This window comes from Pelobates fuscus, chromosome 8, assembly GCF_036172605.1.
Source record: "Pelobates fuscus isolate aPelFus1 chromosome 8, aPelFus1.pri, whole genome shotgun sequence".
Classification (NCBI taxonomy): Eukaryota; Metazoa; Chordata; class Amphibia; order Anura; family Pelobatidae; genus Pelobates; species Pelobates fuscus.
This window is the reverse complement of record NC_086324.1, coordinates 177,659,329-177,682,637: the sequence shown is the minus strand read 5'-3', so window position 1 is coordinate 177,682,637 and position 23,309 is coordinate 177,659,329. Positions and strand designations below refer to the sequence as shown.

Here is a 23,309-nt window from a genome sequence, read left to right as displayed (position 1 = left end):
TCGAGAAAATTTAATGGCATCTGGTTAAAAAGCGGACTCGCAGGCCCTTATAAGAGCAATATTACATCATCATAGAATATCAAGATAACAACAAATAAACATCATGAATTGGGTTAGGTGTTAAGTGGCTATGTCAATATCCACCCATCAATATTATTAATTGGCTTAAGTACTAAGTGGCCGGCTAAATGTCCTCCCACCAAGAGGTGGCGTCATCTTGGACACGGGAGTGGACACGATGGCTCAGGCGCCATCTTGCTAGCACGAGGCTTCACTCGATGGGAGGGGGGCTTTAGGCTCCATTTTGAGTAGTTAGTGATGTTAGATTCGAGGTCAGGTTCAAGGCTTTTTAGTGAATGGACATTTCATTAGTACAGTTCTCATGATCTAACTATGGCATACAATGTTTCATATTACAGGAACTTGACAATTCCGGTGTTACTCATATCCTTCTAGAAAATACATTCTAATATTCTAAATGCTGTTAGGAAAATCTGTCATATAATGCAGTTAATGGAGTTAATGGGGAAATTTAATAAAGGTTTTAATAATTCTATAACAGTCTCATCAGACCAGAGCACCTTCCTCCATACATTTTGGAAGTCTCCCACATGCCTTTTCGCTAACTCAAAACGTGCCATTTTGTTTTTTGCTGAAAGTAATGGCTTTCTTCTGGCCACTCTGCCATAAAGCCCATCTCTATGGAGCGTACGGCTTATTGTCGTCCTATGTACAGATATGCCAGTCTCTGCTGTGGAACTCTGCAGCTCCTCCAGAGTTACCTTAGGTCTCTGTGCTGCCTCTCTGATTAATGCCCTCCTTGCCTGGTCCGTGAGTTTTGGTGGGTGGCCGTCTCTTGGCAGGTTTGCTGTTGTGCCATGATCTTTCCATTTGGTTATTATAGATTTGATGGCGCTCCTGGGGATCATCAAAGATTTGGATATTTTTTTATAACCTAACCCTGACTTGTACTTCTCAACAACATTGTCCCTTACTTGTTTGGAGAGTTCCTTGGTCTTCATGGCAGTGTTTGGTTAGTGGTGCCTCTTGCTTAGGTGTTGCAGCCTCTGGGGCCTTTCAAAAAGGTGTGTATATGTAATGACAGATCATGTGACACTCAGATTGCACACAGGTGGACATCATTTCACTAATTGTGTGACTTCTGAAGGTAATTGGTTGCACCAGAGCTTTTTATGGGCTTCATAACAAAGGGGGTGAATACATACGCACATGCCAATTTTCTGTTTTCTATTTCTAAAAAAATAGTTTTATGTATATATTTTTCTCATTTCACTTCACCAACTTAAACTATTGTGTTCTGATCCATCACATAAAATTAAGATTAATAAAAAAAAAAAAAAATTGTCTGTAATGTATCAAAATAGGTAAAATGTCAAGGGGTGAATACTTGTGCAAGGCACTGTAACTACAGACTCTGCTTTCTTCCATTAATAGTGTGATGTCTGACACAGGGACGTTTTACACTTTACGTACTCTACTGCCTAATGCTATTTCCTGAATCCCAACCGATGCTCTGTTCAGCTGTTTATTTTACCGATAAAAGTGATATTAATGGTGGTAATTCCTTTGAAGTCATGCTCCTTAGTTGGGCCTATCTTCAATAGCTAGTTTTTATCATTTTGTTGCTGGCTAGTCTATTTAAATGTACCTTTTACACAATTCCTCAGATACGTTTCTGTCATTTTACTGGCCTTTTTTAATTTGGAGTTTCCCAGTATTATTATTAGGGACTGGGCCATGGGATAGGCTAAAACCAAAAACCAAACCATCATGATATTACCAACATTAAATGAGTATAAAGTGATAATGACACATGACATATAAAAGATAACATAGATAAGCAACAGTAGGACTATTGTCCTGGCCGCTTTGCGGTGGGCTTCTAACTGGTGTCTGCAGAAGTCATTCTTCTTCATCATCTTTGTGTGCCTCCAAAGTGAGGTAAGTGTCAGTCCAATGTTCAAAAGGATGAAGAACAGGGGTACAATAGTCCCTGTCAAAACAACCACTAAATAGTTAGATGTGACTGTTAAAATTACTTGAAATTCCATGGAATTATCTGTAGAGTTTTTCTTTGGGTCGTTTAAGATCTGTGGGGAGACATTCCAGGCAAATGGTATTGTTATGAAGATGGATTCAACAAACGAGAGAACCATAAACTTCGGTAGAAAAGTTGAGATTCTCATCTTCAAAGTCAAGAATATTCCTCGTTTAAAATTGACAATTTTGAGGCAGTAGTAGGATGAGAGCGAAACCGTAAGCCAGAGATTGAATGTAGTTAGAAATACAAGAATCCCAATCTTCGTTAGTTGGAATTCTTGGAAAAACATTTTATAATTAGATTTAAATGTACTGATGAATGAGTTTGCACTCAGGACAGTCTGCAAGCCCAGGTTGGTCAGTCCGATCAGAGTCAGAATCTGATCACAGAGGCTCAGTCTGATACCTGCACGATAGTCCTTCATGTTCACGGCTATAATCCAGGAGTTCAGGGTGAATCCGATCAGTCCAACAATGTGAACTGGTATTAGCCAAACAATGTCTGAAACAGTCTCCATGGTCCTTCTCTTGGTTCTCTTTATGTTGGAAGCAGAGAAAGTCAGAGAAAGAACGTGAGCACATCTCCCTTAAATGATGGCAGTCAAGGCAAATTCAGCACACCCTTCATTTGGCTTCAAAGTATTACGTTTCCTTTAACCCCTTAAGGACCAAACTTCTGGAATAAAAGGCAATCATGACATGTCACACATGTCATGTGTCCTTAAGGGGTTAAATTAAGCCTCTGCTTTTGAATTAACTCCAAGTACACAGAGTCAGTGTTTAGAAGTCATCTTCTAAAGTCCTAAAACCTCTGAATCAGGACCCAATTATATTTAGCATTCTTTCTTTTTGAGGTTTCCTTCACCTTTTTTTCACAAATTTTGAGTAAGGCATCCAGTGAAAATTATTAAGTGTTTGGTTCCACCTGTTGGATCTTTCAGTGCAGGACGATGACGTAATGACTCATCCTAATCAATCTGTTTAACGACTTCATCACAAAGTCATTAAATACCTGGATGGCAAGTACATACTGAAACCGTGACACCTTACACAGTGCCGACATGGATGTATGATTCTAACATGAACGATTTTAACAAATATTTACATTTACACGATGCATCTTCAGTGTATTTCTGACACTGTAGATGGGACAGAAAGGTCTTTTTGGTTTTATTTGGGATTAGCTGAGTCTTTTCCTTTAAGCATAGTTTACCCCTCGTTAAAAATGATTTATACTATAATGAAGATTTAAAAAGCTCCATTGGTTATTGTTAAACAAATGGCGCAACAATGCTTCAGTTATCATACTGCAATATATATATCACTTTCTGTACAATTTTCCTGCCAGTTCAGCTTGTCTGAGTTGTTTTTCCCAAAATGTTTGTGTAACGGACCGTTTCGCTCACAAGAGGTTAAAAACCGTTTAGGCGATATTCCCCTTTCAGATACACAGGCAGCTACTGCAATCACCAATCTCCTGAACTGCAAACTACACGAATCCTCCAACTCCCGAACAAGAAACACACGAACACTGGAAGCAGCCGAATAGGAAAAGCATACAATCAGCTTACACTCCTGGCAGTCAGCATACAATCTGTAGCGGAACGCAGTAAGCCTGTCCTGCAAAATGCCTGTGTGACTGTAATTGTTATATTTTTACCTATGTTGAAATTGCTATTCGCCTATGTAATATGTGAATTGTATGTTATTCGGTAGTTTCCATCCGTACTATATACTTCTGGAAACTACCGAACGGAGAGACCACCCCGGAGAGAAGTGTGCCAGCAATTAAGGTTCACATTCTCTCCAAACCGCAAGTTAACAGGCTCATTAACAGTGTGTCTGGGTGGCCACCATTCGGCATGCGTACACGTGGCGGCGGCCATCTTACGCATGAAAATCTCAGCGGTGTTTTGTCGTCGAGTGTCTGGAACTCAAATCGGACACTCAAACAACCAAACACCGCTGAGACCTCCAGAGCTCCGTAACTGCCGAACGGAGAGAGTTAACGAATCCCCATTCGGTAGTTACAAAGTACCGAATGAGGGAATCACTATCTAGGGGAATTAAAGTATGGATGGCAGTTATAAATGTCTGTTTTAACTGCCGAACGGAGACCAACCGCAGGGCCCATTCTCATGGAACCCTTTTCGGATACCAACTCGTGTGCGGTCGGTCAAACTTCACCTTCCTGTAACTGCCGAACCACTGGTCCGATCTGGGTGAATTTTGGATATTATATTCACCCAGATCAGGGCTACCTAGCGGTACCCTAATATTAAAGATATGTGATGGTTTAGGGGTACATCCAAGTTGGGGGTAAAGTACTGTACAAGTTAAGGGGATTATGACGCTCTCTGAGGGGAGGAGATGTGTGGGAGGTAACAAGCACTGCATTGGTTACTGTCATAATTACTGTAGTTCCCTCCCTTGCATGGGAGCAGGCTTTATAAGAAACCTTGGAATAAACGATTGTCAGTTCTACTCCTGAAACTGTGTGTCGTCCAGTTATTGGGAGTGCTGTGGGGATATTTCTGTACCTTTTTACCTGCTGGAAACTCTGCTGTGGATTTACTAATGACTTGTTCCTGAGCCTTCCTTGGATCTAAAGTGGAGAATAGCTGCGAGAAATCAGCTCTCCGCTACATTGGTTGGCAGCGCTGGGATCCAGACTCACAGAGGAACAAGGATTAATGGAGATTGACCTTTCTACGCTAAAGAGAACCACATTGAAAGACCTTCTGGAAGCGAAAGGTGGTTCTGCCAGCAGCAAATCCAAAGCAACGCTTATCACCGAAGTAATGGCAGAGTACAGAGCAGAAGAGGTCCAGGCCACGGAACAAAGACCTGAAACAGAACAGGAGGAGTTCCAAAGGCACTTACAATTCAGACTGGCCTTTTATGGAGAAAACCCACCAACAGAGATCATCTCTAAAATGATGACAGAGGTACAGGAGTTTGTGATGAGAAACAGGAGACCACAAACACCAGAAAGAAGTGCAGCAGGAGCTGTGACACAAGAGGGTAAGCCCAAAATTCCCTATCAAGCTTTTAAAACGTATGTGGAAGCAGAGGAGGATATAGATGCCTTCCTCCAAGACTTTGAGAGACTGTGTACGCTGCATAACATACCAAGGGAAGAGTGGGTACCCATATTAGCCGGACGGCTGTCAGGAAGGGCAGCTGAAGCTTACCGCACTGTGCCTGATATTGAAATTAGGAACTATAATCGGGTAAAAGAAATTATCCTGGCCCGGTATGCAATAACAGCAGAGGCATACCGGAGGCGCTTCAGGGAATTGAAAAAGGCGGACAAAGATTCGCACGCAGAGTGGGCTTGCCGACTAGAAAGGGCAGCTCTTGGGTGGATGCAGTCCAGTAAAGCACGGTCCATGGAGGACTTGTTACAAATGCTGCTGTTGGAGCAGTTTTATGAGGGGATATCCTCAGAACTACAGGAATGGGTGAGGGATCGTAACCCCATCACCCTCACCGAGGCTGCCAAAAAGGCAGATGATTTTATGGACGCTCGCAGACAAACCAAGGCAGTGAGTACCAAACCTGCCATGCGGCCACCAGGGGTGAATTCCTTCTCTCCTAACCCTCAACCCCCACCAAGACAACTCCCTCCACCAGCACCAGCAGCAGCACAGCAGAGATACCGCACACCTGCTTCTGTGCAATGCCACCGATGCCAGAAGTGGGGACATTTTCAACGAGAGTGTCCACAGTCTAGAGACCGCAACACCTGGATCCGACCAGGGCCTCCACCACCACCACCGAGAGCAGCCGCACATCACTACCAAGATGAGATACCACTTACCTACAGCTCTGCCGTTCCAGTCACGACTGTGGAACAGTGGGAAGTGCTGCATGAGGCCAATCCCTTACAAGCACAGGCGGATAATCGACAGCACCATAGGCAGACCGTATATCTCGAAGGGAAGCCTATGCAGGGGCTCAGAGACTCGGGAGCCACCATCACCCTGGTGCAAAGTCATTTGGTTTCGGACAAAGCCAAACTGAATAAGACTGTGGCTGTCAGGGTTGCAGGGGGAGCCGTGTATCGGCTAGACACAGCCCGGGTACACTTGCATTGGGGTGCAGGGTTTGGGAATGTGGAAGTGGGACTAATGCCGCAATTACCTGCTGAGGTGGTTCTAGGGAATGATCTGGGCAAACTCACCTCCACCTTTGAACCACAAACTACTGAGGAAGCACACCCAGTAGTCACCAGGCAACAGGCCCGCACCCAGCACAACAACAACGCACTGCCGGAGGTCCAGGTAAGAGATTCCTCCCCTTCCCTAGACTGTATGCCGTGGGCCCCTCCTGACGAGTTTGTAGCCGAGGTGATCACTGACCCTACCTTACAAGTATATCGAGGCAAGGTCACCTCTATCCAACCTGGGGCGGAGGGGGAAAGATTTGTATGGGACAGGCAGTTATTATATCGGGAAACAAGTAAAGAGGTAGCTGGGTCAGAACCCATAACCGCAAGACAGCTCGTGGTACCGCAGAGGTACCGAACCGAATTACTCCGGATAGCGCACGATATTCCGCTATCCGGACATTTGGGGGTCAGCCGTACCAGATATCGGCTGACCCAAAGTTTCTTCTGGCCAGGGATTAGCCAGGAGGTGCGCAGGTATTGTAACACCTGCGATACGTGCCAGAGGGTAGGAAAGAGGGGGGATAAGCGTAAGGCAAAGCTGCACCCCCTACCCATAATTGAGGAACCCTTTCATAGGGTTGCAGTAGACATTGTAGGCCCCTTCCGGAAGCCTAGCCCATCAGGCAAACGGTACATTTTGACCGTAGTGGACTACGCCACTCGCTACCCCGAGGCGGTAGCCTTAACTAATATCCATGCAGAGACGGTGGCTGAGGCGCTGATGCAGATTTTCTCCCGGATGGGGTTACCCAGGGAGATCATCTCGGATCAGGGCACTCAGTTCACGGCAGAGGTCACCCAACAGCTCTGGAAGTTCTGTAAGATTAAGCCCATCATTAGTGCCCCGTACCACCCCCAGACTAATGGGCTCTGCGAACGGTTCAATGGCACCTTAAAACAGATGCTCCGAACCTTCGCAGAGACCCACCGAGACTGGGAAAAATTCCTGCCGCACTTACTGTTTGCTTACAGGGAGGTGCCGCAGGAATCTACGGGATTTTCTCCCTTTGAACTGCTATTCGGGAGGAGAGTAAGGGGACCCCTAGACTTGATTAGAGAACACTGGGAGGGAGACCGTAGCGCTGACGGCACCCCTATTGTACCATATGTGTTGGCCCTCCGAGATCGCCTGGAAGCTCTCACAAAGACGGTAAAGGAAAACCTACAGGCAGCTCAGACGCGTCAGCGCACCTGGTACGATAGAGGCGCCAGGGACCGTAGCTTTCAGGTCGGACAGAAAGTTTTAATTTTAAAACCTGTCCGACACGATAAGCTACAGGCCGCCTGGCAAGGCCCTTATAAGGTGGTAGAGCAACGGTGTGACACCACTTATATAATTGGCCACTGCGCAGGGAATGGGGGGCGACGCATGATCCATGTGAACATGATGAAGCCTTACCAGGAACGTTCAGAGGAGGTGACAGCTATCTGCGCCCCCACCTCTGAAGAAGGCGACAGCCTACCCCTCCCCGATCTGTTAGAGGACGGACAGATGGCTGGGGATTTAGGAGCAGTTGTACTGGGGGATCGGTTAAGCCCACAGGAGCGTATCGAGGTACAACAACTACTGCAAGAAAAGCAGGAGACCTTTTCTAATGTACCTGGATACACCCCTCTGGCTACCCACCGAGTAGAAACCCCTGGCCAACTTCCCATGCGCCAGACTCCGTACCGCATCCCTGAAGCGGTACGGGAGAATATGCGCAAGGAAATTGAAGAGATGATTCAGTTAGGAGTCATTGAGCCCTCCGATAGCCCCTGGGCCTCTCCAGTAGTCCTCGTACCAAAGCGGGACGGCACGACCCGCTTTTGTGTGGACTACAGGAGATTGAATGAGAAAACCGTATCCGACGCATACCCGATGCCTAGGATAGATGAGTTGCTGGACCGGATGGCCAGGGGTCAATACCTTACCACTATTGATTTGTGTAAAGGGTATTGGCAGATTCCCTTGGCCCCGGACGCCATCCCTAAGTCCGCCTTTGTCACCCCATTCGGCTTGTACCAATTTAAGGTCATGCCGTTTGGGATGAAAAACGCGCCGGCTACCTTCCAACGGATGGTGGACCGCCTCCTAGATGGGTTCCAAGACTATACCTGCGCGTATCTCGATGATATTGCCATATTTAGCGATACCTGGCAGGAACACTTGGCCCATATAGGAGCGGTTCTAGACAGGATCAGGGAGGCTGGCTTGACCTTAAAACCAGCGAAATGTAGCATTGGGATGGCCGAGGTACAGTACCTGGGCCACAGAGTGGGCTGTGGTAAACAAAAGCCGGAACCAGCCAAAGTAGAGGCAGTAGCACAGTGGCCTACCCCGAAAACTAAAACCCAGGTATTAGCCTTCCTAGAGACAGCAGGGTATTACCGGAAGTTTGTGCCCAATTATAGTGCCCTGGCCAAACCCCTCACTGACCTGACCCGTAAAAACCTTCCCCGCCAAGTAACCTGGACCCCGGAGTGTGAGCAGGCATTCCAACACTTGAAAGATGCACTTGTTAATGCCCCTGTCTTGGCCGCTCCCAATCCAACTAAACGTTTTCTTGTTCACACAGACGCTTCTATGTTTGGATTGGGGGCAGTACTGAGCCAAGTCGGGGCCGATGGCGGAGAACACCCCGTGGCTTACATCAGTCGCAAACTTTTACCTCGGGAAGTAAGCTACGCCGCCATCGAGAAGGAATGCCTGGCTGTGGTGTGGGCCTTGAAGAAATTACAACCCTATTTGTATGGACAGGCTTTTTCTTTGCTCACGGATCACAACCCGTTGGTCTGGCTGAACCGGGTGGCTGGGGACAATGCCAGGCTGCTGCGCTGGAGTTTGGCGCTGCAGCCCTTTGACTTTAACATTCAATACCGCCCGGGTAAGCAAAATGGGAACGCCGACGGGTTGTCACGACAAACTGATCTGGATAAATAATCCGTGAGCACCCCGGTCATCCCCAAGCCGATCCGTGTGGGATCAGACTGTGTATGCCGGCTTGTGGGCAAGGGGGAGCAGTGTAGCGGAACGCAGTAAGCCTGTCCTGCAAAATGCCTGTGTGACTGTAATTGTTATATTTTTACCTATGTTGAAATTGCTATTCGCCTATGTAATATGTGAATTGTATGTTATTCGGTAGTTTCCATCCGTACTATATACTTCTGGAAACTACCGAACGGAGAGACCACCCCGGAGAGAAGTGTGCCAGCAATTAAGGTTCACATTCTCTCCAAACCGCAAGTTAACAGGCTCATTAACAGTGTGTCTGGGTGGCCGCCATTCGGCATGCGTACACGTGGCGGCGGCCATCTTACGCATGAAAATCTCAGCGGTGTTTTGTCGTCGAGTGTCTGGAACTCAAATCGGACACTCAAACAACCAAACACCGCTGAGACCTCCAGAGCTCCGTAACTGCCGAACGGAGAGAGTTAACGAATCCCCATTCGGTAGTTACAAAGTACCGAATGAGGGAATCACTATCTAGGGGAATTAAAGTATGGATGGCAGTTATAAATGTCTGTTTTAACTGCCGAACGGAGACCGACCGCAGGGCCCATTCTCATGGAACCCTTTTCGGATACCAACTCGTGTGCGGTCGGTCAAACTTCACCTTCCTGTAACTGCCGAACCACTGGTCCGATCTGGGTGAATTTTGGATATTATATTCACCCAGATCAGGGCTACCTAGCGGTACCCTAATATTAAAGATATGTGATGGTTTAGGGGTACATCCAAGTTGGGGGTAAAGTACTGTACAAGTTAAGGGGATTATGACGCTCTCTGAGGGGAGGAGATGTGTGGGAGGTAACAAGCACTGCATTGGTTACTGTCATAATTACTGTAGTTCCCTCCCTTGCATGGGAGCAGGCTTTATAAGAAACCTTGGAATAAACGATTGTCAGTTCTACTCCTGAAACTGTGTGTCGTCCAGTTATTGGGAGTGCTGTGGGGATATTTCTGTACCTTTTTACCTGCTGGAAACTCTGCTGTGGATTTACTAATGACTTGTTCCTGAGCCTTCCTTGGATCTAAAGTGGAGAATAGCTGCGAGAAATCAGCTCTCCGCTACACAATCCAATTCCCCCAATAACGAGACGGCACTTCGTTTTGAGGGTCAAGCAGAACTGATTTACTGGGGCTACCTGCCCGGCTTTTATGTAGGTCTTCCACCTGGTGGACACTCCCCTAGGGCACCACATGGAAGACCTGGAAACATATTGGGCACTGACCAATCACAAGCTTACAATCCCACAATGCATCACAATCCCTCCTCTCTGTCCTGGAGATAATTGGGAAGTAATCCAATTATCTCCAAGGACAGAGGCTAAACTCCATTAACCACAAGGCAGACAAAGGACAATAAAAGACATAAAATGACATACTGTCACATTTATCACATAGAACATACACATTCTACCTATCCCCAGATAGCTTAGATCTGAGCGCACATTATTACCGGATGGCGCTCAGATCACATACATACAGTTCAATCGCCATGGAGCCAAAGTCTTTCATACAGTCTTTCAGTATACGGCTGGGCTCCATGGCATAGCTATCTGGAGTAGAATGGGTTAAACAGTAAAGTACTGAATGGACCGGTGTTCGGATAATTGACTGCAGGTAGGAGAAGGGAGGTCGGCGGCTCAGCGGTGTTTGTGACTTTAAAAGTCTGCATAAAGGAACGAACCAGCCTTTCTGCAGGGAAAAAGAACAGTGTTAAACATGGGGCCATAGTCTAAAGGGAGAAGGCGAGCAACCAGGCTCCTCCAGTGGACAGTGGCGAGGTTAGTTCTGCCACAGTTTGCATGGATGAAGTTAGTCTGAACTGAAAAGACTCATGTATGAATCCCAAACCATCCAGGCCGGTGGTGGTGGAGGAAGTGAGGAAGAGGATTACGGGGGGTGCAATTGCTCATAACAGAGCTCTATTGATAGAAAAAAGAGAGAATATTATTAGTATTATTGGCATTTATACAGTGCCAATAAATTAATGTTCCTTAAAATTCACATTCTATAAATCAAGCTTTATTCTCTATCAATGTTATCAATATATCATCACCAGTCTCAGGCAAAAATAAATATATCAGATGACGAACAGTACCTGCATCCAATGAGCCAACAAGAAACAATGATTATATTATTATTATTATTATTGCAATTTATATAGCGCCAACAGATTCCGTAGCGCTTTACAATATTATGAGAAGGGATTTAACTATAAATAGGACAATTACAAATAAACTTACAGGAACAATAGGTTGAAGAGGACCCTGCTCGATCGAGCTTACATTATAAAAGCAAAATGTGAAGTTTGATGGGAGTATAGAACGATGTCTGAAAGTACTTTATGTAGGGATAATACATTGTAGGGATAATATATTGTAGGGATAATACATTGTAGGGATAATACATTGTAGGGATAATACATTGTAGGGATAATACATTGTAGGGATAATACATTGTAGGGATAATATATTGTAGGGATAATATATTGTAGGGATAATATATTGTAGGGATAATACATTGTAGGGATAATATATTGTAGGGATAATACATTGTAGGGATAATATATTGTAGGGATAATACATTGTAGGGATAATACATTGTAGGGATAATACATTGTAGGGATAATACATTGTAGGGATAATATATTGTAGGGATAATACATTGAAGGGATAATACATTGTAGGGATAATACATTGCAGGGATAATACATTGTAGGGATAATACATTGTAGGGATAATACATTGTAGGGATAATATATTGTAGGGATAATATATTGTAGGGATAATATATTGTAGGGATAATATATTGTAGGGATAATACATTGTAGGGATAATACATTGTAGGGATAATATATTGTAGGGATAATACATTGTAGGGATAATACATTGTAGGGATAATATATTGTAGGGATAATATATTGTAGGGATAATACATTGTAGGGATAATATATTGTAGGGATAATACATTGTAGGGATAATATATTGTAGGGATAATATATTGTAGGGATAATACATTGTAGGGATAATACATTGTAGGGATAATATATTGTAGGGATAATATATTGTAGGGATAATACATTGTAGGGATAATATATTGTAGGGATAATACATTGTAGGGATAATACATTGTAGGGATAATATATTGTAGGGATAATATATTGTAGGGATAATACATTGTAGGGATAATATATTGTAGGGATAATACATTGTAGGGATAATACATTGTAGGGATAATACATTGTAGGGATACTATATTGTAGGGATAATATATTGTAGGGATAATACATTGTAGGGATAATACATTGTAGGGATAATATATTGTAGGGATAATACATTGTAGGGATAATACATTGTAGGGATAATATATTGTAGGGATAATACATTGTAGGGATAATACATTGTAGGGATAATACATTGTAGGGATAATATATTGTAGGGATAATATATTGTAGGGATAATACATTGTAGGGATAATATATTGTAGGGATAATACATTGAAGGGATAATATATTGTAGGGATAATACATTGTAGGGATAATACATTGTAGGGATAATATATTGTAGGGATAATACATTGTAGGGATAATATATTGTAGGGATAATATATTGTAGGGATAATATATTGTAGGGATAATACATTGTAGGGATAATATATTGTAGGGATAATACATTGTAGGGATAATACATTGTAGGGATAATATATTGTAGGGATAATACATTGTAGGGATAATACATTGAAGGGATAATATATTGTAGGGATAATACATTGTAGGGATAATATATTGTAGGGATAATACATTGTAGGGATAATATATTGTAGGGATAATATATTGTAGGGATAATACATTGTAGGGATAATACATTGTAGGGATAATACATTGTAGGGATAATACATTGTAGGGATAATACATTGTAGGGATAATATATTGTAGGGATAATACATTGTAGGGATAATACATTGTAGGGATACTATATTGTAGGGATAATATATTGTAGGGATAATACATTGTAGGGATAATACATTGTAGGGATAATACATTGTAGGGATAATACATTGTAGGGGTTATACATTGTAGGGATAATATATTGTAGGGATAATACATTGTAGGGATAATACATTGTAGGGATACTATATTGTAGGGATAATATATTGTAGGGATAATACATTGTAGGGATAATACATTGTAGGGATAATACATTGTAGGGGTTATACATTGTAGGGATAATACATTGTAGGGGTTATACATTGTAGGGATAATATATTGTAGGGATAATACATTGTAGGGATAATACATTGTAGGGATAATACATTGTAGGGATACTATATTGTAGGGATAATATATTGTAGGGATAATACATTGTAGGGATAATACATTGTAGGGATAATACATTGTAGGGATAATACATTGTAGGGATAATATATTGTAGGGATAATACATTGTAGGGATAATACATTGTAGGGATAATACATTGTAGGGATAATATATTGTAGGGATAATATATTGTAGGGATAATACATTGTAGGGATAATATATTGTAGGGATAATACATTGTAGGGATAATATATTGTAGGGATAATACATTGTAGGGATAATACATTGTAGGGATAATATATTGTAGGGATAATACATTGTAGGGATAATACATTGTAGGGATAATACATTGTAGGGATACTATATTGTAGGGATAATATATTGTAGGGATAATACATTGTAGGGATAATACATTGTAGGGATAATATATTGTAGGGATAATACATTGTAGGGATAATACATTGTAGGGATAATATATTGTAGGGATAATACATTGTAGGGATAATACATTGTAGGGATAATATATTGTAGGGATAATACATTGTAGGGATAATACATTGTAGGGATAATATATTGTAGGGATAATATATTGTAGGGATAATACATTGTAGGGGTTATACATTGTAGGGATAATATATTGTAGGGATAATATATTGTAGGGATAATACATTGTAGGGATAATACATTGTAGGGATAATACATTGTAGGGATAATATATTGTAGGGATAATACATTGTAGGGATAATACATTGTAGGGATAATACATTGTAGGGATAATATATTGTAGGGATAATACATTGTAGGGATAATATATTGTAGGGATAATATATTGTAGGGATAATACATTGTAGGGATAATACATTGTAGGGATAATACATTGTAGGGATAATATATTGTAGGGATAATATATTGTAGGGATAATACATTGTAGGGATAATACATTGTAGGGATAATACATTGTAGGGATAATACATTGTAGGGATAATACATTGTAGGGATAATACATTGTAGGGATAATATATTGTAGGGATAATACATTGTAGGGATAATACATTGTAGGGATAATACATTGTAGGGATAATACATTGTAGGGATAATATATTGTAGGGATAATACATTGTAGGGATAATACATTGTAGGGATAATATATTGTAGGGATAATACATTGTAGGGATAATACATTGTAGGGATAATATAGTGTAGGGATAATACATTGTAGGGATAATCTATTGTAGGGATAATACATTGTAGGGATAATACATTGTAGGGATAATACATTGTAGGGATAATATATTGTAGGGATAATACATTGTAGGGATAATACATTGTAGGGATAATACATTGTAGGGATAATACATTGTAGGGATAATATATTGTAGGGATAATACATTGTAGGGATAATACATTGTAGGGATAATATATTGTAGGGATAATATATTGTAGGGATAATACATTGTAGGGATAATACATTGTAGGGATAATACATTGTAGGGATAATATATTGTAGGGATAATACATTGTAGGGATAATACATTGTAGGGATAATATATTGTAGGGATAATACATTGTAGGGATAATATATTGTAGGGATAATACATTGTAGGGATAATATATTGTAGGGATAATACATTGTAGGGATAATACATTGTAGGGATAATACATTGTAGGGATAATATATTGTAGGGATAATACATTGTAGGGATAATATATTGTAGGGATAATACATTGTAGGGATAATATATTGTAGGGATAATACATTGTAGGGATAATACATTGTAGGGATAATACATTGTAGGGATAATACATTGTAGGGATAATATATTGTAGGGATAATATATTGTAGGGATAATACATTGTAGGGATAATACATTGTAGGGATAATACATTGTAGGGATAATACATTGTAGGGATAATACATTGTAGGGATAATATATTGTAGGGATAATACATTGTAGGGATAATACATTGTAGGGATAATACATTGTAGGGATAATATATTGTAGGGATAATACATTGTAGGGATAATACATTGTAGGGATAATACATTGTAGGGATAATATATTGTAGGGATAATACATTGTAGGGATAATACATTGTAGGGATAATACATTGTAGGGATAATACATTGTAGGGATAATACATTGTAGGGATAATATATTGTAGGGATAATACATTGTAGGGATAATACATTGTAGGGATAATACATTGTAGGGATAATACATTGTAGGGATAATACATTGTAGGGATAATATATTGTAGGGATAATACATTGTAGGGATAATACATTGTAGGGATAATACATTGTAGGGATAATACATTGTAGGGATAATATATTGTAGGGATAATACATTGTAGGGATAATACATTGTAGGGATAATATATTGTAGGGATAATATATTGTAGGGATAATATATTGTAGGGATAATACATTGTAGGGATAATACATTGTAGGGATAATATATTGTAGGGATAATATATTGTAGGGATAATACATTGTAGGGATAATATATTGTAGGGATAATACATTGTAGGGATAATATATTGTAGGGATAATACATTGTAGGGATAATATATTGTAGGGATAATACATTGTAGGGATAATACATTGTAGGGATAATACATTGTAGGGATAATATATTGTAGGGATAATACATTGTAGGGATAATATATTGTAGGGATAATACATTGTAGGGATAATAAATTGTAGGGATAATATATTGTAGGGATAATACATTGTAGGGATAATACATTGTAGGGATAATACATTGTAGGGATAATACATTGTAGGGATAATACATTGTAGGGATAATATATTGTAGGGATAATACATTGTAGGGATAATATATTGTAGGGATAATATATTGTAGGGATAATACATTGTAGGGATAATACATTGTAGGGATAATATATTGTAGGGATAATACATTGTAGGGATAATACATTGTAGGGATAATACATTGTAGGGATAATACATTGTAGGGATAATACATTGTAGGGATAATACATTGTAGGGATAATATATTGTAGGGATAATACATTGTAGGGATAATACATTGTAGGGATAATACATTGTAGGGATAATACATTGTAGGGATAATACATTGTAGGGATAATACATTGTAGGGATAATATATTGTAGGGATAATACATTGTAGGGATAATACATTGTAGGGATAATACATTGTAGGGATAATACATTGTAGGGATAATACATTGTAGGGATAATACATTGTAGGGATAATATATTGTAGGGATAATACATTGTAGGGATAATATATTGTAGGGATAATACATTGTAGGGATAATACATTGTAGGGATAATACATTGTAGGGATAATACATTGTAGGGATAATACATTGTAGGGATAATACATTGTAGGGATAATACATTGTAGGGATAATATATTGTAGGGATAATACATTGTAGGGATAATATATTGTAGGGATAATACATTGTAGGGATAATACATTGTAGGGATAATACATTGTAGGGATAATACATTGTAGGGATAATACATTGTAGGGATAATATATTGTAGGGATAATACATTGTAGGGATAATACATTGTAGGGATAATACATTGTAGGGATAATACATTGTAGGGATAATACATTGTAGGGATAATACATTGTAGGGATAATATATTGTAGGGATAATACATTGTAGGGATAATACATTGTAGGGATAATACATTGTAGGGATAATACATTGTAGGGATAATACATTGTAGGGATAATACATTGTAGGGATAATACATTGTAGGGATAATACATTGTAGGGATAATATATTGTAGGGATAATACATTGTAGGGATAATACATTGTAGGGATAATACATTGTAGGGATAATACATTGTAGGGATAATACATTGTAGGGATAATACATTGTAGGGATAATACATTGTAGGGATAATACATTGTAGGGATAATACATTGTAGGGATAATACATTGTAGGGATAATACATTGTAGGGATAATACATTGTAGGGATAATACATTGTAGGGATAATATATTGTAGGGATAATACATTGTAGGGATAATACATTGTAGGGATAATATATTGTAGGGATAATATATTGTAGGGATAATACATTGTAGGGATAATACATTGTAGGGATAATACATTGTAGGGATAATACATTGTAGGGATAATACATTGTAGGGATAATACATTGTAGGGATAATACATTGTAGGGATAATATATTGTAGGGATAATACATTGTAGGGATAATACATTGTAGGGATAATACATTGTAGGGATAATACATTGTAGGGATAATACATTGTAGGGATAATACATTGTAGGGATAATACATTGTAGGGATAATATATTGTAGGGATAATATATTGTAGGGATAATACATTGTAGGGATAATATATTGTAGGGATAATACATTGTAGGGATAATACATTGTAGGGATAATACATTGTAGGGATAATACATTGTAGGGATAATACATTGTAGGGATAATACATTGTAGGGATAATATATTGTAGGGATAATACATTGTAGGGATAATATATTGTAGGGATAATACATTGTAGGGATAATACATTGTAGGGATAATACATTGTAGGGATAATACATTGTAGGGATAATACATTGTAGGGATAATACATTGTAGGGATAATATATTGTAGGGATAATACATTGTAGGGATAATATATTGTAGGGATAATACATTGTAGGGATAATACATTGTAGGGATAATACATTGTAGGGATAATACATTGTAGGGATAATACATTGTAGGGATAATACATTGTAGGGATAATACATTGTAGGGATAATATATTGTAGGGATAATATATTGTAGGGATAATACATTGTAGGGATAATACATTGTAGGGATAATACATTGTAGGGATAATATATTGTAGGGATAATACATTGTAGGGATAATACATTGTAGGGATAATACATTGTAGGGATAATACATTGTAGGGATAATACATTGTAGGGATAATACATTGTAGGGATAATACATTGTAGGGATAATACATTGTAGGGATAATATATTGTAGGGATAATACATTGTAGGGATAATATATTGTAGGGATAATACATTGTAGGGATAATACATTGTAGGGATAATACATTGTAGGGATAATATATTGTAGGGATAATACATTGTAGGGATAATACATTGTAGGGATAATACATTGTAGGGATAATACATTGTAGGGATAATATATTGTAGGGATAATATATTGTAGGGATAATATATTGTAGGGATAATACATTGTAGGGATAATACATTGTAGGGATAATACATTGTAGGGATAATATATTGTAGGGATAATACATTGTAGGGATAATACATTGTAGGGATAATACATTGTAGGGATAATACATTGTAGGGATAATATATTGTAGGGATAATACATTGTAGGGATAATACATTGTAGGGATAATACATTGTAGGGATAATACATTGTAGGGATAATATATTGTAGGGATAATACATTGTAGGGATAATACATTGTAGGGATAATACATTGTAGGGATAATATATTGTAGGGATAATACATTGTAGGGATAATACATTGTAGGGATAATACATTGTAGGGATAATACATTGTAGGGATAATACATTGTAGGGATAATACATTGTAGGGATAATACATTGTAGGGATAATACATTGTAGGGATAATACATTGTAGGGATAATACATTGTAGGGATAATATATTGTAGGGATAATACATTGTAGGGATAATACATTGTAGGGATAATACATTGTAGGGATAATACATTGTAGGGATAATACATTGTAGGGATAATACATTGTAGGGATAATACATTGTAGGGATAATACATTGTAGGGATAATACATTGTAGGGATAATACATTGTAGGGATAATACATTGTAGGGATAATACATTGTAGGGATAATACATTGTAGGGATAATACATTGTAGGGATAATACATTGTAGGGATAATACATTGTAGGGATAATACATTGTAGGGATAATACATTGTAGGGATAATACATTGTAGGGATAATACATTGTAGGGATAATACATTGTAGGGATAATACATTGTAGGGATAATACATTGTAGGGATAATACATTGTAGGGATAATACATTGTAGGGATAATACATTGTAGGGATAATACATTGTAGGGATAATACATTGTAGGGATAATACATTGTAGGGATAATACATTGTAGGGATAATACATTGTAGGGATAATATATTGTAGGGATAATACATTGTAGGGATAATACATTGTAGGGATAATACATTGTAGGGATAATACATTGTAGGGATAATACATTGTAGGGATAATACATTGTAGGGATAATACATTGTAGGGATAATACATTGTAGGGATAATACATTGTAGGGATAATACATTGTAGGGATAATACATTGTAGGGATAATACATTGTAGGGATAATATATTGTAGGGATAATACATTGTAGGGATAATACATTGTAGGGATAATACATTGTAGGGATAATACATTGTAGGGATAATACATTGTAGGGATAATACATTGTAGGGATAATACATTGTAGGGATAATACATTGTAGGGATAATACATTGTAGGGATAATATATTGTAGGGATAATACATTGTAGGGATAATACATTGTAGGGATAATACATTGTAGGGATAATACATTGTAGGGATAATACATTGTAGGGATAATACATTGTAGGGATAATACATTGTAGGGATAATACATTGTAGGGATAATACATTGTAGGGATAATACATTGTAGGGATAATACATTGTAGGGATAATACATTGTAGGGATAAATACATTGTAGGGATAATACATTGTAGGGATAATACATTGTAGGGATAATACATTGTAGGGATAATACATTGTAGGGATAATACATTGTAGGGATAATACATTGTAGGGATAATATATTGTAGGGATAATACATTGTAGGGATAATACATTGTAGGGATAATACATTGTAGGGATAATACATTGTAGGGATAATACATTGTAGGGATAATACATTGTAGGGATAATACATTGTAGGGATAATACATTGTAGGGATAATATATTGTAGGGATAATACATTGTAGGGATAATACATTGTAGGGATAATATATTGTAGGGATAATACATTGTAGGGATAATACATTGTAGGGATAATACATTGTAGGGATAATACATTGTAGGGATAATACATTGTAGGGATAATACATTGTAGGGATAATACATTGTAGGGATAATACATTGTAGGGATAATACATTGTAGGGATAATACATTGTAGGGATAATACATTGTAGGGATAATATATTGTAGGGATAATATATTGTAGGGATAATACATTGTAGGGATAATATATTGTAGGGATAATATATTGTAGGGATAATACATTGTAGGGATAATATATTGTAGGGATAATACATTGTAGGGATAATACATTGTAGGGATAATACATTGTAGGGATAATACATTGTAGGGATAATACATTGTAGGGATAATATATTGTAGGGATAATACATTGTAGGGATAATATATTGTAGGGATAATACATTGTAGGGATAATACATTGTAAGGATACATACATTGTAGGGATAATACATTGTAGGGATAATACATTGTAGGGATAATACATTGTAGGGATAATATATTGTAGGGATAATACATTGTAGGGATAATACATTGTAGGGATAATACATTGTAGGGATAATACATTGTAGGGATAATATATTGTAGGGATAATACATTGTAGGGATAATACATTGTAGGGATAATATATTGTAGGGATAATACATTGTAGGGATAATACATTGTAGGGATAATACATTGTAGGGATAATACATTGTAGGGATAATACATTGTAGGGATAATACATTGTAGGGATAATACATTGTAGGGATAATATATTGTAGGGATAATACATTGTAGGGATAATACATTGTAGGGATAATACATTGTAGGGATAATATATTGTAGGGATAATACATTGTAGGGATAATACATTGTAGGGATAATACATTGTAGGGATAATACATTGTAGGGATAATACATTGTAGGGATAATATATTGTAGGGATAATACATTGTAGGGATAATACATTGTAGGGATAATATATTGTAGGGATAATACATTGTAGGGATAATATATTGTAGGGATAATACATTGTAGGGATAATACATTGTAGGGATAATACATTGTAGGGATAATATATTGTAGGGATAATACATTGTAGGGATAATACATTGTAGGGATAATACATTGTAGGGATAATATATTGTAGGGATAATACATTGTAGGGATAATAATTGTAGGGATAATACATTGTAGGGATAATACATTGTAGGGATAATACATTGTAGGGATAATACATTGTAGGGATAATACATTGTAGGGATAATACATTGTAGGGATAATACATTGTAGGGATAATACATTGTAGGGATAATATATTGTAGGGATAATATATTGTAGGGATAATACATTGTAGGGATAATACATTGTAGGGATAATACATTGTAGGGATAATACATTGTAGGGATAATATATTGTAGGGATAATACATTGTAGGGATAATACATTGTAGGGATAATACATTGTAGGGATAATACATTGTAGGGATAATATATTGTAGGGATAATACATTGTAGGGATAATACATTGTAGGGATAATACATTGTAGGGATAATACATTGTAGGGATAATACATTGTAGGGATAATACATTGTAGGGATAATATATTGTAGGGATAATACATTGTAGGGATAATACATTGTAGGGATAATATATTGTAGGATAATACATTGTAGGGATAATACATTGTAGGGATAATACATTGTAGGGATAATACATTGTAGGGATAATACATTGTAGGGATAATACATTGTAGGGATAATACATTGTAGGGATAATATATTGTAGGGATAATACATTGTAGGGATAATATATTGTAGGGATAATACATTGTAGGGATAATATATTGTAGGGATAATACATTGTAGGGATAATACATTGTAGGGATAATACATTGTAGGGATAATACATTGTAGGGATAATATATTGTAGGGATAATACATTGTAGGGATAATACATTGTAGGGATAATATATTGTAGGGATAATACATTGTAGGGATAATACATTGTAGGGATAATATATTGTAGGGATAATACATTGTAGGGATAATACATTGTAGGGATAATATATTGTAGGGATAATACATTGTAGGGATAATACATTGTAGGGATAATACATTGTAGGGATAATACATTGTAGGGATAATACATTGTAGGGATAATACATTGTAGGGATAATATATTGTAGGGATAATACATTGTAGGGATAATACATTGTAGGGATAATATATTGTAGGGATAATACATTGTAGGGATAATATATTGTAGGGATAATACATTGTAGGGATAATACATTGTAGGGATAATATATTGTAGGGATAATACATTGTAGGGATAATAAATTGTAGGGATAATATATTGTAGGGATAATACATTGTAGGGATAATACATTGTAGGGATAATATATTGTAGGGATAATACATTGTAGGGATAATACATTGTAGGGATAATACATTGTAGGGATAATACATTGTAGGGATAATACATTGTAGGGATAATACATTGTAGGGATAATACATTGTAGGGATAATATATTGTAGGGATAATACATTGTAGGGATAATATATTGTAGGATAATATATTGTAGGGATAATACATTGTAGGGATAATATATTGTAGGGATAATACATTGTAGGGATAATATATTGTAGGGATAATATATTGTAGGGATAATA

General features: G+C 37.8%; 1 protein-coding gene across 1 annotated transcript; it reads right to left on the bottom strand.

Annotated features, from left to right (window-relative positions):
• Positions 1 to 1,655: 1,655 nt before the first annotated feature.
• Positions 1,656 to 2,579, bottom strand: LOC134571407 (taste receptor type 2 member 116-like). The gene has a single exon (XM_063429611.1). It carries the CDS (start codon positions 2,577 to 2,579, stop codon positions 1,656 to 1,658), a length of 924 nt encoding a protein of 307 aa, XP_063285681.1.
• Positions 2,580 to 23,309: the final 20,730 nt, after the last annotated feature.